Source organism: Ovis canadensis, chromosome 2, assembly GCF_042477335.2.
Source record: "Ovis canadensis isolate MfBH-ARS-UI-01 breed Bighorn chromosome 2, ARS-UI_OviCan_v2, whole genome shotgun sequence".
NCBI lineage: Eukaryota > Metazoa > Chordata > Mammalia > Artiodactyla > Bovidae > Ovis > Ovis canadensis.
The window spans coordinates 10,905,573-10,922,198 of NC_091246.1; the positions used below are offsets into that span (position 1 = coordinate 10,905,573).

Consider the following 16,626-nt stretch of genomic DNA (forward strand, 5'->3'; position numbering starts at 1 on the left):
TCTAGGGCTGTCTTCTAGGCTCTGTGGCCCCAAGAAAAGACAGACCTCTTGATTAAATCGCTAAAGTGATCCATCTGGTCCAGGCTGTTGTTCTGGTGGCCATATCTGATGGATGAATACCATCTTCCTCCACAAGCTATCCATCCCCTGGAGCCTCTGCCCGTTACAGGTACAGGCTGGTCGGACTGCTTTGTTTGTTGTGGCCTCTGGAAGAACAGGGTTAAGAATGGAGTGGGAGAGCCAGGCATGGGTTGGGTGAAACCAGCACCTCCCAAGGTGGGCCTCCGTGACGGAGTGCAAGAGGGCAGTGTGGGAGTTTTGAGGGACTGCCTGGCTTGTAAGACAGATGAGGTGGGACGTTCTCTTTGCAGAAGGCAGAGCTGACTGGACCTGGACACAGGGCCCTGAGCACAGGGAGGGGTAGAGGAGATTATAACTCATCTAAAAACTGTCTAAAGGGTGCACATCTACACGAAATCATTTAGAGTTTAGTCCCTACTCCCACAGGTACGTTATCCTTTTGACTTCATAAACTCTCCGCGCAGATCTGATCCTCCCTTGTATGACTTCAGGTTCCTGCTTGCCTGAGCTGCATCGGGGTTAAGCAGACAGGGAGAGAACTGGAGTGTTCTGCCTTTCCACCCCTGGGGATGATCCTGAAGAAGAAACGTTGCTGTCTGTGGTGTGCCTTTGCCCCTGCACCACCCATCGCCCTGGTCCTCTTTGCAGGAGTGTGTACAGGAAGCAAAGCAGCCAGGGAAACCCATCTCCACCTATCCAAGGCAGTGAGCCCATGACATGGAAGAAGAACTGCAAAGAAAAGAGAAAGGGTCCTGGGGACTTTACTCAGAAGCAAATAATCCTGGTGACTCTGTTTTTGTGGAATCTGCCCCTGCCAGAGTCCAGTTTAGCATCTGTAGGGACATGCTGGGCTGACAGGACCTCCCCGTCTCTTTCTCAGTCCTGCGGTTTGAGGCCAAAGCCTCCAGACTGGGACCTTTGCTGGCTTGGGTCCTGTCGTGGCTCTGGGCCCATTAATTCAGGTGCTCAAAGCAGGACTCTTCTCTGAGAGGTCTTTGGTATGGAAGAAGGGCTAAGCATAGCTTCTCCTGAGGTTTTTGTTTGTTTTTTAATTATGGTAAGAATACTTAACATGAGAGCTCCTCTCTTAACAAACCTTTACATGTATAATGTTATTGACTATAAATACAACGTTGAACAGCAGATCTCTGGAGCTTCTTCTGTATTTAGCTTAACTGAAACTTTATGCTTGTTGATTAGTAATTCCCCATTTCTTCTTCCCTCCACCCCCATCCCTGGCAATCACCGTCCCACTCTGACAATTTTAGATACCTCATATGGGAGATCATGCAGTATTCGTCTTTCTACAACTGGCTTATTTCACTTAGCATAATGTCCTCAGGTTTGATCCATGTTGACACAAATCTCAGGATTTCTTTCTTTTTATTTTTTATTTATTTTTTTAAATATTTTTAAAATTTCTTTCTTTTTAAAAAAATATTTATTTATCAGCTGCATCGGATTTTAGCTGCGGCATGCAGGTTCTTCACTGAGTCATGCAAGATCCTTGTTGCGGTGCCCAGACTATTTGTGGCACACGCAGGCTCAGTTGCTCCTCCTTAGTTATCTGACCAGGGACTGAACCCTCATTCCCTGCATTGCAAGGCAGATTCTTAACCACTGGACCACCTTCTTCTTAAAGGCCAAATAACATTCAGCTATATTTATATACCACATGTTCTTTTTCCACTCAGCCATTAATACACATTTAGGTTGCTTCTATATCTTAGCTATTGTGAATAGTGCTACAATGAGCACAGGAGTGCTAATCTCTCTTCAAGAACCTAAAAATAAACAAGTGGGACTACATCAAACTAAAAAGCTTTTGCACAGCAAAAGAAAAAATCAACAGAGTCAACAGGCAATTTACAGAATGGGAGAAAATAATGCACACCGTATAGGAAGTTAATCTCCAAAATGTGTACGAATTTCTACAATTCAGCCATAAAACGAAAATGTGCTAAGGACTTAGACCAAAAAAAAAAAAAAGTTCTTTGGACAGAAATTTCTCCAAAGAAGACAGACAAATGGCCAACGTGCATATGAAAAGATACTCTAATCGTCGGGGTAATGCAAATCAAAACCACAATGAGGTATCTAATTCCTCTCAGGATGGCTATACCGGAATAGCTATAGAGGTGATGGAGGCTGTGAGACACTGGAGCCCTTGCTCACTGTTGCTGTGAAAGGAAAGTGGGGCAGCTTCAATGGAAAACGATGTTTCCTCAAAAAAAAAAAAAAAAAAAAAAAAGGAAAGCAGAACTACCCTATGACCCAGCAATCCCGCGGCTAGGTATTTATGCACAAGTCTGAAATCAAAGAGAGATTAGCGCTCCTGAGGGTGGGTTGGTTGGTTTCTCTCGAAGTCTGGCGCTACCCGGGCTCCCTACAGCATGTAGGTCCCCGTTGCTTAAATAAAACCTCACTGTCCTTCCCCTCCACTGATCCCAGGCAGATTCCTAGGCACCCCACTGCTTACTCCAAACTGCCTTCCAGGGCCAGAATTTTGCTTCCTGCCCGGGGGACTCAAGCCAGGCCTGGGCAAGTCCCAGGGGAGAGAGCGCCCAGCTACCTGCACGGATCAGAGCAGCGTGACGCGACCGGGACTCGCTGTGCGCTCCCCAGACGCGTGGCTTCCCTGGGCCGCGGCCAGTCCTGCTCCCCCGGCGGGGGCGGAGCGTGGCCTTTTTTGGTCCGGGGAGGAGTGGCCGCGGTCCGGGAGGTCACCGGCCGCAGAGCTGGCTGCTGTCACTTGCGCCCTGTGCTCGGGTTCAGCTCAGCTCACCCGGTTCCTGCGCGAACCCGGAGCCCCAGCCCTCGGGAATAGCAGCCGCAGCGCCAGCCGGCCAGCCCCTCCATCCCCCTATCAGAGGCCCTATCATGTGCCAGGGGAGCATCTGGCCGTGGAGGGGACCCCTGCCTCGCCTCCAGGTGTGGACCTGGATCGAGCCTGTGGTGGCCTCCACGCAGGTGGCCACCTCCCTCTACGACGCGGGGTTGCTCCTCGTGGTGAAAGCGTCCTTCGGAGTCGGGACCTTCTCCAATCACAGTTCCAGCCCGTCGCCCCGGGGGGCTCTCGAGGACGAACAGCAGAGGGCCATCTCCAATTTCTACATCATCTACCAGCTGGTGATGGGCCTGACGCCCCTGCTGTCGGCCTACGGGCTGGGCTGGCTCAGCGCCCGCTACCACCGCAAGGTCTCCATCTGCGTGCCCCTGCTGGGCTTCCTGCTCTCCCGCCTCGTGCTGCTGCTCAAAGTGCTGCTGGACTGGCCCGTGGAGATGCTGTACACAGGGGCCGCGCTGACTGGACTGTGCGGCGGCTTCTCCGCCTTCTGGTCGGGGGTCATGGCCCTGGGATCCCTCGGCTCCTCCGAGGGCCGCCGCTCCCTGCGCCTCATTGTGATTGACCTGATTCTGGGCTTGGCGGGGTTCTGCGGGAGCATGGTCTCGGGACATCTCTTCAAGCAGATGGTCGGGCACTCCAAGCAGGGCCTGGTGCTGACCGCCTGCAGTGTAAGCTGTGCCACCTGTGCCCTTTTGTACAGCCTGTTCGTGCTGAAGGTCCCCGAGTCCAAGGCCAAGCCCCGCAAGGCCGTGGATATAGTGCCTGGCACTGCCGGCAGGTATGACACCCTGGATCCTGATCAGACAGACAAGCAGAATGTGGCGGGGCCCCCTCCACCTCCTGCAATGGCTAAGCCCAAACAAATCATCATTGCCCTGCTCTTTGTGGGCGCCATCATCTATGACCTGGCAGTGGTGGGCACAGTGGATGTGATGCCGCTTTTCGTGCTGAGGGAGCCTCTGAGTTGGAACCAAGTGCAGGTGGGCTATGGTATGGCTTCGGGGTACACCATCTTCATCACCAGCTTCCTGGGCGTGCTGGTCTTCTCCCGCTATTTCCAGGACACCACCATGATCATGATCGGAATGGTCTCCTTTGCGTCAGGAGCCCTCCTCTTGGCTTTTGTGAAAGAGACATACATGTTCTACATTGGTGAGTCTGGCATTCTTGGGGAGGCAGGACGAGGACACTGCTGATGCCCTAAGTAACGGGGTGTACAGCCGCGGTGCTGTGGTCTGTCACAGCTCAGCACCAGAGATCAGGTCTGCTACCTAGGAGGCACAAGGGACACAGGATTATGCGCACTTGAGTTTGGCTGTATTGTGTTATCTGCGTTGCCCACTGAAATGTAATCAGAGCAGGGTCCGTAGCTCTAGGAAGTCAAGGGAGAGATGGTCAGTGGTGCCGGGAGTCAGGAGAGGCTTCAGGCCCTGAGTGGAAGAGATGGGGTTGAGTTTATCTCCCCAATTTTAAAGGGATAAAACATTTTCAAGTAATCCAGCTGAAAAGGTCCTTTAATTAAAATAATTTCAGGTCAAGCACAGGCTTTTCAAAAAGAGAGAAAAATCCTCCATAAATGCCTTCCACAACCAATATAATACATTCCCTCAAGGAAGCAGAATGAAGTTTCTGAGGACACAGACAACCACAAGCAGAGCACTCTGGACCAGTGCTCTAACAGAACTTTCTAGAGTGACAGAAATGTTCTGTAACGTTTCTGCCTAATACAGTAGCCATTAGTCATGTGTGGCTATGAAGCCCTTAAAATGTGGCTAGTGCAACTTGAATGGAACTTTTCATTTTATTTAAGTAGTCATGCGACTTGCCAGTGGCTAACGGAACAACTCTACACGGTTCCCAGAGACCACCCTTTGACTGAGGTCACACGGCTCAGAAAAACATCTCACAAAATGGCTAGATTACTTTTAGCAAGCTCCCAGTTAAACAGGCCAAGTGCAAGCCTGAGTAACCTCTCCCCTTCCCTCCCCATCACTTCTAGCCACTCCCACCCCACCCTACCCCCTCGCCATACACACACACACCCACATCAGGATGATGAACAGGGCTAGAGGGAAAGAGCGGGGTGTAGCAGCTGTGTTAGTGGCACACGTTTCTGGATGCAGCTTGCCAAAGCTACTGAGACTGTGTCCCAGAGATGATGATGTAGGGTGAGGGCAGACACGTCCCTCCTGGGAGGCAAGGAGCTGTAAGTCACTTGAGTGACATCAGCTCCATTTCCTTAGAAACCACTTAACTCTGCCAATAAAGACACCCTTCACCACCTGTCACCACGTCCCCGGTGCCTTGCCACCTTCAAGATGGGTCTGCAGCACCTACAGCTCCATCCGAGAGCTCAGGGACTCAGCCTGCTCTGGGGCGGGGCGGGGAGGCGGCTTCTAAGGGAGGTTTTTCTGTTATTCTGATTTACGCTTTGGCCCAGGCAGGGCTCCAGTGAGGAGTGTTCTCGTGTGCTTCTTTTCCAGCTCGGGCCATCATGCTGTTCGCTCTCATCCCCGTCACAACCATTCGATCAGCAATGTCCAAACTCATCAAGGGCTCCTCTTATGGTGAGTGAAAGGAATCTGAGGGTTTGGACTGACAGAAGGCACAGGAGAGAGCTCCAGCAGCAGCCTTGAAGACACTGGGCACACACCAGTGTCCATCCAGGGCGGAAGGGGTAGGAGCAGGACCAGGGGAAAGACTGGGAAAGTCACAAAGGAGAACACTGCCACCCACAGGCCGTGGGGAGAGCCAAGTGGATGGAGGCCAGAATCCTGGCAACATGCGCCGGAACACAGAGGGAGTCAGGGAAGGGGAGGGGGATCCCGAGAGCTTCCCAGAGACTCAGCTATCAGGGAACACGGAGGGACAGCCCAGTAACCTTGGTAACCTCGGTCCCTTCCCAGGAAAGGTGTTCGTCATCCTGCAGCTGTCCCTGACGCTGACTGGGGTGGTGACATCCACGCTGTACAACAAGATCTATCAGCTCACCATGGAGAAGTTCATCGGCACCTGCTTTGCGCTCTCCTCTTTTCTCTCCTTCCTGGCCATCCTACCGATTGGGTAAGATAGGAGCAGTTCCTGCTCTTTGGGCTGGGGCTGAGGTCAAGGACCGTTGGAGCATTTCCAGCCTATTATCATAAAATATTTACTTTTCACATTTACACAATGGGTTCTGAGTAGGCTCTCCCACTAAGAAAAACTTCTCCTGTTCCCCCAAACTAATAATCTGGTAATTTGGGAATTCCCTAAAGTCATAAGTAATAAACAGAGGGCCTCAACATGCTGGCTCACTTCCTGGCAGTTTTGTAATAGGAACCTCATATACTTTCTTGTAATCAGAGGCTGGGATAAGAAACCCTCTCGAACCACCCAGACCTTGTTGAGTCTCCTTTAGGTGACAGTCATCTGGCCTCACTTTCAAGTATTCTTTCTTCTCTGTATCTTGGGAGGGCTTTGAGCACCCCGGAAGGACATGGGTAATTCCTCTGACCTCTCTGGGGAAATTGTCTCATTTGTAAAACAAGAGTGCTTACATTCTGGAAGATAACAGGCAGGAGGAAGGCTGGAGATACAAAGGCCCGTGGGGAGAGTTGCCAGCTGAGGTTATCACCAATATAGACCACATGAAATAGTCTGGTCTTCAACCAGCCGCATTCAAAAGAAATACAAAACCACAAGCACAAGCCATATTACATAATTTTAAATTTTCTAGTAGCCACGTTTAAACACGAGTAACAGGTGAAATAATTTTAATAATATATTTGATTTGGCCCAATAGCTCCAAAATATCTTTGTAATCAACCTACAAAATGAATGAGTTCTTTTGAATTAAGTCTTTGAAATCCGCTATATTTTATACTGACAGCACATCTCAACTTGGACTCCATTTGAATGCAAGAGTTCAGAAGCCAGTGTAACTAGTGGCTACATATTAGACAGTCGAGCTTTGGTCTGTTTAGGCCCTTTTCTCACGCTTGTATCAATCTCACCAGAGGAAAAAGGAACACAGTATGATATTCACAATAAGATACAAAGGACATAACATGGCTTTGCATTTTAAAGGGATCTGCTTGGTAGTACACTGGAGCCCTCCATATCATTAATGGTGGCATTCTAGGCTGCAGAGTAGAAGAGTTGAAGGCAGGCTGGCAAAAGCTAAAGGTGGGTTGGGAAAAGCTAAAGGTAGGTTGGAAAAAGTGGGAAGTGGATGGTGAAAAGGGCTGCCTTTGGATTCTCGCATCACATTGTATAGCTTGATGTGCTTGCATAGAAAGTTGAGCTTCCTAAGACAGAAGCCATCAATCATGAGGGTTCTTTGATTTCACAGTTGAGAAAATAAGATCAAACAGCTGAGAGAATTTGTGCAAAACAGCAGACTTGATTACCACTGTAGTCTCTGGCCAGTTTTCATTTTCAAACTGTCCAGCCCTTAGGCCTTTTCATGTGCCCCTGTTTTTATGAGAGTCTTGGATGAATGGGTTGGGCTTAGCTAGACCTGACCCACAATGCAAACTTCTCTGGAGTGCCAGCTCTTTGTCCAAGTGAGTAATGGATTAATAACTATGCTACTTGGAAGTTACCAAGTCGTGTTTGATTGGCAATTGGTTGAAACAGTCTCTTTGACCTAAACAGATCAACAAAAAACAACAAAAGAAAACAAGTCTGACTAGACTAGTTAATATCTCATAGCTAGAGAGATAAATAGACAAATGAAAGCCATAAGAATATGCAATAAATGGTTCCTTTCTACAGTTTCATTGCTTTCCCTTCTTAAAGAGACTTTGGGGCATGTGAAGCAGGTGGGCTGCTCTCCCCCCAGGTGGGGACACCTCACCCCAATGGACTTGGGCCCAGTCCTACATTGTGTGCATGGAATTTTAAGATATCCAGGATCTTCCTCAGCTTATACCACAGAAGCCGGGTCAGTATTTTGAACCAATCCTAAGTAGTAATGCTTACGTGAATTGAGGCACTCAAGTAGATGCCTCTGTTAGAGACATTTAGCAGTAGAGGGACTTGCGTGCTAACAAAGCCTCCTTTGCCTGCTGTACATTGGAATCATTTGGAGAGATTTACAAAACTACGACTGTCTGGATCCTACCGCGGAGACTCTAACTCAGTTGATCTGGGATATAGCCTGGGCATGGGAATTTTTTAAAGCTCTCCAGTTTATTCGGATGTATAACCAAGGTTGAGAACCTTTGGTAGAAAGGGAGTGTTTCTAGTACTTTTCTCTCCACAAAGTCACTAAATGAACAAAATCCTGAAAAATTCTTTCAAGCGGCCAAGGCTGCACCACCAATCACTAAGCACGATCAACAGGAAAGACCAGTAGAACTCTCGAACTGCAGAAAAAAGAGCTACATTCCAAAGGCAGAAAAGCCCAGGAAGACATGTCACAGCAGGGAGTGGAGGAGGGCAGAAGGTGGAGAGGAGAGGTTCCTGGGCCCAGCTGCCAACAGCTCATTTGCAATAAGTGACTGTGGCCCCAGCCCTTCCTGGTACTGAACTGAGCCAACTTCACGGCACCATGAGAACCTGCCCTCTCCTCACTCTTCCTTATGTGCAGCAGGAGATGCTGAGGGAATGTCTGTCTGATTCTGCCCATCCGCAAGCCCCCAACCCCTCATCACACATGTACTCAGCTGCTGTCTTGTGGTTCATAGATGCCATCAGAAGCGAATGGGCTCATCTTCTTCAAAGGAGACCTCTAAGCCTGAGTTCTTTTGTACCCATCCTGTTCCCCTCCCTCAATCTCTCAAAGATAATACTAGCAAACATGTAAACAGCCTTGATTATGTGCCAGGCACTACTTTGAATGTTTCATATGTTTTAGCCTTCTCAAACAATCCTCTGAAGCAATTACTATTTTATCCCCATTTTGCAGATGAAGAAACAAAATCTAAGGTGTCATGTAATTTGCCAAAGGTTACACAGTTAATAAGGGGCAGTGACAGGATTTGAACCCAGGCAGTTGGTTCTTAGTCACTATTTGACGGTGCCACCCCTTTTCTCCCCTTAGAGTTTACTTGTACTTAGCAACTCCATCTCCTGAGTTCTTCCTGTCAGAACTGACACGTGGCTGGCCACCCTCTCGCCTCCTCCTCGCCCCAGCCATGTTGTCCAGTGCTGGTCTGCACCTGCTTACTTCCCACTCACTTTCAACCCCCTCCAGACTGACTTCCCTGTTCAATGCCTCCGGGGCCGCGCTGAGATCTGACTTCCTCACAGCCGAGTACACTGGACTCCCTGCCATCCCCCCCACATCGGTTCTCAGGGGCCCCCAACACTGTGGGTCACTTCTTCCTTGGAAGGCACTTGTCACTTGGCTTTCTTAACACCTCCTCTCCCGGGTTTCTCCTACCTCTCTGACTTCTCCACAAACCTCCAGGTGGAAGAATTCTTTGGGGCTCAGATCTGGGTTGTCTTCTCACTTCATAGTCTCGAAGCAATCTAAATTATTTTCAAAATTTCAAATTACCATCTCAGTTTCCAAAATTGCATCCTCGATGCTCTTCTAACATCTGCTTCCCTCCAGTCTTGCCCATCCCATTAAATGGCATCACACTCAGCCAGGAAAGAAATCTGAGGGTCACCAAAGTCCTCCTGCTTCTTCATCTTCCCGTACCTCCCATCCATCAAGCCTCATTGATTCTACCTCAAATATATGCCTCAAACTACTGTGGCTACCCCTAGTGCAAATCACTTGGGGGATCAATTTCACCCTTGAGCCAATCTCCCCACATCCATCCACCCTCTTTTTACCAGGTGGCCTGAGAAATTTCCTTAGAGTGGACACCAGTTCACATCATCTCCTGCTCAAAGCTCTGTACTTGGCTTCCACAGTTCTTAGGATGAGTGCCACTGTCTCACAGTGGACCACAGGTCCTGCATAACCCAGCCTCACCCTCTTCTCCAGCCTGCTATTCCTGCCACTCACCATGCTCCCCTCTCTGCTGCAGCCCCAGGAGCCTCCCCCTCATGCCCTGCCCCCTTCTTTACCCACATGTCATGTTTTCTGGCTGGGCTGAGTCTTTGTTCCTGCAGGGGCTTTTCACTGCGGTGGCTCTCTCATCACAGAGTGCAGGTTCTAGGTCATGCGGGCTTCAGTGGTTGTGGCTCATGGGCTAAGTTGCTCCTTGGCATGTGGGATCTTCCCAGACCAGGGATCAAACCTGTGTCTCCTGCACTGGCAGATGGATTCTTTACCACTGAGAAGCTGGACGCCTCACACCTCTTTCTTAATATAGCTAGATGTGGTCTTGACTTGAACACCATTTTCTCAAAGAGGATTTGAGAAAATTTCCTTCCTAATCTAAGTTAGATCCTTCTATGATATGATCCCCTAGCTTCCTATACTTTTCCTTCAGAGCATGAGAGTTGACGATTTCTTAGTGATTAGTTTTACATGCTTGCTCACTAGACCATAGGCTCCCTGAGGGCAGGAACCACACCTGTTTGAGTGACCTTGTATGCTGTGTCCAGCAGAGAGCTTCAGTTCAGTTCAGTCACTCAGTCGTGTCCGACTCTTTGCGACCCCATGAATCACAGCACACCAGACCTCCCTGTCCATCACTAACTCCTGGAGTTCACTCAGATTCATGTCCATCGAGTCAGTGATGCCATCCAGCCATCTCATCCTCTGTCATCCTCTTCTCCTCCTGCCCCCAATCCCTCCCAGCATCAGAGTCTTTTCCAATGAGTCAACTCTTCGCATCAGGTGGCCAAGGTATTGGAGTTTCAGCTTTAGCATCATTCCTTCCAAAGAAATCCCAGGGCTGATCTCCTTCAGAATGGACTGGTTGGATCTCCTTGCAGTCCAAGGGACTCTCAAGAGTCTTCTCTAACACCACAGTTCAAAAGCATCAATTCTTCAGCGCTCAGCTTTCTTCAGAGTCCAACTCTCACATCCATACAGGACCACAGGAAAAACCATAGCCTTGACTAGACGGACCTTGGTCGGCAAAGTAATGTCTCTGCTTTTGAATATGCTATCTAGGTTGGTCATAACTTTTCTTCCCAGGAGTAAGCGTCTTTTAATTTCATGGCTGCAGTCAACATCTGCAGTGATTTTGGAGCCCCCCAAAATAAAGTCTGACACTGTTTCCCCATCTATTTCCCATGAAGTGATGGGACCAGTTGCCATGATCTTCGTTTTCTGAATGTTGAGCTTTAAGCCAACTTTTTCACTCTCCTCTTTCATTTTCATCAAGAGGCTTTTTAGCTCCTCTTCACTTTCTGCCATAAGGGTGGTGTCATCTGCATATCTGAGGTTATTGATATTTCTCCAGGCAATCTTGATTCCAGCTTGTGTTTCTTCCAGTCCAGCGTTTCTCATGATGCACTCTGCATATAAGTTAAATAAGCAGAGTGACAATATACAGCCTTGACCTACTCCTTTTCCTATTTGGAACCAGTCTGTTGTTCCATGTCCAGTTCTGACTGTTGCTTCCTGACCTGCATACAGATTTCTCAAGAGGCAGGTCAAGTGGCCTGGTATTCCCATCTCTCTCAGAATTTTCCACAGTTTATTGTGATCCACACAGTCAAAGGCTTTGGCATAGTCAATAAAGCAGAAATAGATGTTTTTCTGGAACTCTCTTGCTTTTTCCATGACCCAGAGGATGTTGGCAATTTGATCTCTGGTTCCTCTGCCTTTTCTAAAACCAGCTTGAACATCAGGAAGTTCATGGTTCATGTATTGCTGAAGCCTGGCTTGGAGAATTTTGAGCATTACTTTACTAGCGTGTGAGATGAGTGCAATTGTGCGGTAGTTTGAGCATTCTTTGGCATTGCCTTTCTTTGGGAGAGCTTAGTGCATAAGAAATACTCAAAGTCTTTAATGAAAGAACAATCTGACAGAGGGTGTGACGTCAGCACTACTGACCACCCAGGAGCTGCCTGTTGAGCTGCCATGTCAGGGGTTGGCCACCACCATAATCAACAAAAGTTGATCAACAGTCAATCTAAGGAAGAAATAGAAAATTTTAGTCCTGCTAATCCAAGGATTATAACCCAGAGGGAGACTATTTCAGGAAACGCCGAGGACTGTTCTACCTATAAGACGCCAAGGCACAGTTACAGTTCTATGTTTGTGAGACAACGTATTGTGGAGGGGGTGGGGGATAAATTAAAAGAGTTTGGGATTAACATATACACATTGCTGCTGCTAAGTTGCTTCAGTCATGTCCGACTCTGTGTGACCCCATAGACGGCAGCCCACCAGGCTCCTCTGTCCCTAGGATTCTCCAGGCAAGAACACTGGAGTGGGTTGCCATTTCCTTCTCCCACACATGCATGCATGCTAAGTCGCTTCAGTTGTGCCCGACTCTGTGTGACCCTATGGACAGCAGCCCAACCAGGCTCCTCTGTCCACGGGATTCTCCAGGCAAGAATACTAGAGTGGGTTGCCATCTCCTTCTCCTATATACACACTGCTGCTGCTGCTGCTGCAGCTAAGTCACTTCAGTCGTGTCCGACTCTGTGCGACCCCATACACAGCAGCCCATCAGGCTCCCTGGGATTCTCTAGGCAAGAGTACTGGAGTGGGTTGCCATTTCCTTCTCCAATGCATGAAAGTGAAAAGTCAAAGTGAAGTTGCTCAGTTGTGTCCAACTCTTCACGACCCCATGGACTGCAGCCTACCAGGCTCCTCCGTCCATGGGATTTTCCAGGCAAGAGTACTGGAGTGGGGTGCCATATAAAATAGGTAAACAAGGGCCTACTGTATAGCACAGGGAACTCAATATCTACTAACCTATAATGGAAGAGAATCCAAAAAAGAATATATATATCACTTTGCTGTACACTGGAAAAAAACACATTATAAATGACCATACTTCAGGCTTTAAACATTTCCCAAGATGGACCAGGCGGGGACAAACCAAAGCAACATATTGACAGTTTACGTAGTCCAACAAGGTGAGTGGTGGGTTGTGACCTATTACAAGATTGAGAAAGGAATGTTATCTCCCAGGGAATTATCTTATTGGCACCAGGAAGAAATTCTTTTTTTTCTTTCCCAGCGAGTAGGAATTCCTGCGTCTTCTAAGGGGATCAAGTTGACACAATGCAGGCGCACAATACACTCTAAAGCGGAGGAGATGGTTACTCAAATGGGCAGAGAATCTTAATGTTGAAGAGTTTTCCTGTCCTGCTTTAAAATAACTCACCAACCATACTGGGGTGAGCCGTGGAGTCGGGCCTGGAACAGTCCCCGTGGTCCTGGGCTGCCTGCCTCTACTCGCCTCCCGCCAGCTCTGTCATACAGTGAGCTTTAAGGATAGTGAGCACTCCTCCCTGGAGAGCCCTGGCGCTCACAGAAGGTAGGAAATCTGTGTTTGGAAGTTTCTACAAAGCTTTTCCTTAGAAGGATTTGGATTTCTGCCCACACCCCACCCACTAGCTCCAGATGTGGTCCATCCATTAGGAAGAACTGTGTTCCAGCTTAGAACCTGGGGTTCCTAGAGCTCAAACAGTGGAGAAGGAGAACACCAGAGGCTGAAGGACACACAGATTCAAGACTTCAATACAGCTGTTCATTCCTAGGGATCCATCTCATCTCCCAGTATTTTTAAACAATGTGATGATTTATGGAAGAGAGAAAAGGGCAATGCAAAGGCAGAAGGGGATGCAGCTAATTCCGCTTGGGATGAGTGAAGCTTGAGCTTGAGGTCCGCATGGGAGTGCATCATCAGAGAGAAGTGAGATGGAAAGAGGCTCCAAGAAAGGGAAAATGCAGATGCAAAGGGCTCTCCATAGTACGGGACAGGAAGGAGGCTGGAGTGAGGGAAATTCTCTGGGGCCACTTTCCTCCAGAGAGTACAGCGGTTCTGCTGCCATAATGGACAGAGTCTCCGAGAGATGGCTAGAGACCCTCCCTCCTGATTCCAGCTGTTCCCCTGTAATTCTCTGTTGTAAATTCTTACAGCATCGTGGCCTATAAGCAAGCCTCATGGTTGCAGCCTGGAGACCTCACAGAGAAATGAAGATGCTGATCTGCGGGAGCCAGAAAGACCAGCAACGGCCAGACTCCCTCTGAAGACCAAGGGACGGGACCAGGGACTGGTGTCCACAGCAATCCATTGCTCAGTGAACCCAAGTTCCAGCCAGAGTTGGCCTCAGAATGACTTGCTGTGGCTCAGGGGTCCTGGGTGGGTGGCGGAAAGCACTTAACTGGTGATGGAGACACTTTCTCAGCTTTCAGACGTTGCTATTAGGCAGAGGTTGGGTTCTGCAGACAGTAGAGTGCAAATTTTCAAGGGAGATACAGAGGCCACAGGCACAGCCATACCCAACATGGAAGCCAGTTTTTTTTTTTCCAGGAATGTTCTGGGGGTTCCACCCATGGTAACTAGTCACCCAGGAGTCCTGTGTGAGAATGCAAAGGCAGTCAACCACCTGAGGGGGATGAGGAAGGGAATTTTCAAAAGAACTGCCAACAGTGAACATCATTCAGTATTTTTAAAATTGAAACAGAACCTTGAAAACAGAGTTTAGCTTTCTTCCCTCAGGCCTTGTTAGCCATGAATGACAAGGGAGCGATCTAGGGCTCATGCATTTGAAGTCAGTGTAGTTTTAAGAAGGAAATTATCAAAAAGGCTTTCTTCAAAGGAATATTGTCCATCAATAGTACTTCCCACAGTGAGAGGTGTGAAAGGAGAGGGGAGATATGCTAACACCACTTTGAGGTACTTATTTTTTTTAAATTATGTGAATAAAAGACTCACCTCCTAATAAATCAACATTCATAGCATGAGTGTGTGACTCACTGTCTCTTTGGTCTGCTTCTCTCTAGAACTCAGACATGGCATTCTCAGACTAGGATAAAACTTAAAGCTAGAGAATGCATTTAAATCTCAGAGCATTTGGGCTCGGAGTCTGTTATCATCACTGATGCCCTGCATGGACTGGTCCAAAACTTCAAGGCACATCTTCTCGGGTCCTAGCACCATGCTAGGTGCTGAGGTAAAGCAAGCCTGTGACAGCTCCCAGCCCACCAGTGTCTGACCTAGTGGGCGGAGCAGACAGAACAACAGGCAGTCATGTATCTTATAATGAACACTAACATAAGGGAGCATATAACCCAAATCCAAGAGCACAGAGAAGGCTTCTCGGGAGAAGTGGCATAAAACTGGAAAGATGAGTTACCAAGGCTGGATGTTAAGTGAGACTCCAGGCAGAAGGAACATGCTGGAAGACCTGACGGTGAAAATATCCCCAAATACAGAAAATCAACATGGAGGGAGAAAAGAGGGATGGAGGGAGAGGTATCGAGGGGGCTGGAATCGAGAGGTGAGCTGGGACAGTGAGGAGGAACATCAAATCAGAGCCTTTAAAAAGTTTCTCTTTAGGGACTTCCCTGGTGGTACAGTGGATAAGAACCTGCCTGCCAATGTAAGGGACACAGGTTCGAGCCCTGATCTGGGATGATTTCACATGCCATGGGCAACTAGGTCCGTGTGCCACAACTTCTGAGCCTGTGCCCTACATCCCAAACATTGCAACTACTGAAGCCCACATGCCTAGAGCCTGTGCTCTGAAATACGAGGAGCAACCGCAATGAGATGCCCGCGTACTGCAACCAGAGAAAGCCCTCACGCAGCAGAAAGGCACAGGGCAACCAAAAGTGAACACATTAGCTTTTTAAAAAAGGTTCCTCCTTAGAAATGCAAATCAAAACTACAATGAGGTACCTACCACCTCACACCAGCCAGAATGACTGTCATTAAAAAGTCTACAAATAACACATGCTGGAGAGGGTGTGGAAACCCTCTTACACTGTTTCTGGGAATGTACACTGGGTACAGCCACTATAAAGAACAGTATGGAGGCTCCTCAGAAACTAGAGTTGCCATATGATCCTGTAATCCCACTCCTGGGCATATACCCAGACAAAACTATAACTCAAAAAGATTCATAGCACTATTTACAATAGCCAAGACAAGGAAAAGCCTGAGATGTCCATTGACAGATGAATGAAGAAAGTGGTACATATATATAATGGAATGCTAATCAGCCATGAACAAGAATGAAATAATGCCATTTGCAGCAACAGGGATAGACCTAGAGATTATCATACTAAGCAAAGTCAGAAAGAGGAAGACAAATACCATACGATATCACTTACAAAGTGGAATCTAAAATACAACTCAAATCAACATATCTAGGAAACAAAAACAGACCCATAGATACAGAGTAGACACTTGAGGCTGCCAAGGCAGGGCGGCGGGGGTGGTGTAGAAGAGGGAAGGAATGGGAGTTTGGGTTTAGCAAACTATTATATATATAGGATGGATAACAACAAGGTCCTACTGTATAACACAAGGAACTATATTCAATATCCTGGGACAAATCATAATGGAAAAGAATATGAAAAAGTATATATGTGTGTGTGTATAATTGAGTAACTTTGCTGTACAGAAGAAATTAACATTGTAAATCAATTATACGTCAATAAAAAATTTTTTTGAAAAAGGAAGAATCAGTTTCTCTTTAGAGTAATTAGGATAGCTGTTGAATGGTTTTAGGCAAGAATGTCGAATGCTTACATCTGTATATTAGAAAGAGGACTTTGGCAGCACTGAGAAGGAACAGGCTTTGGAAGGAGTGCGCAAGACTTGCAGAAAAGTGACAAGCAGAGAGGCCTGTTGAGGAATCCAGGTGAAGGTGATGGTGGGCTGATACTAGGTAAG

At 47.9% G+C, this 16,626-nt stretch overlaps 2 protein-coding genes across 3 annotated transcripts in view; one reads left to right on the forward strand and one right to left on the reverse strand.

The window, feature by feature from the left end:
- Positions 1–16,626, reverse strand: part of SNX30 (sorting nexin family member 30) — a 132,691-nt gene that overhangs the window by 4,306 nt on the left and 111,759 nt on the right. The gene's annotated exons all lie outside the window — the stretch shown is intronic.
- On the forward strand, positions 2,373–14,687 carry SLC46A2 (solute carrier family 46 member 2). The gene is made up of 4 exons (XM_069575413.1): positions 2,373–4,081; positions 5,413–5,496; positions 5,836–5,992; positions 13,863–14,687. Exons 1-4 carry the CDS (start codon positions 2,962–2,964, stop codon positions 13,918–13,920), a joined length of 1,419 nt encoding a protein of 472 aa, XP_069431514.1. The 5' UTR covers positions 2,373–2,961; the 3' UTR covers positions 13,921–14,687.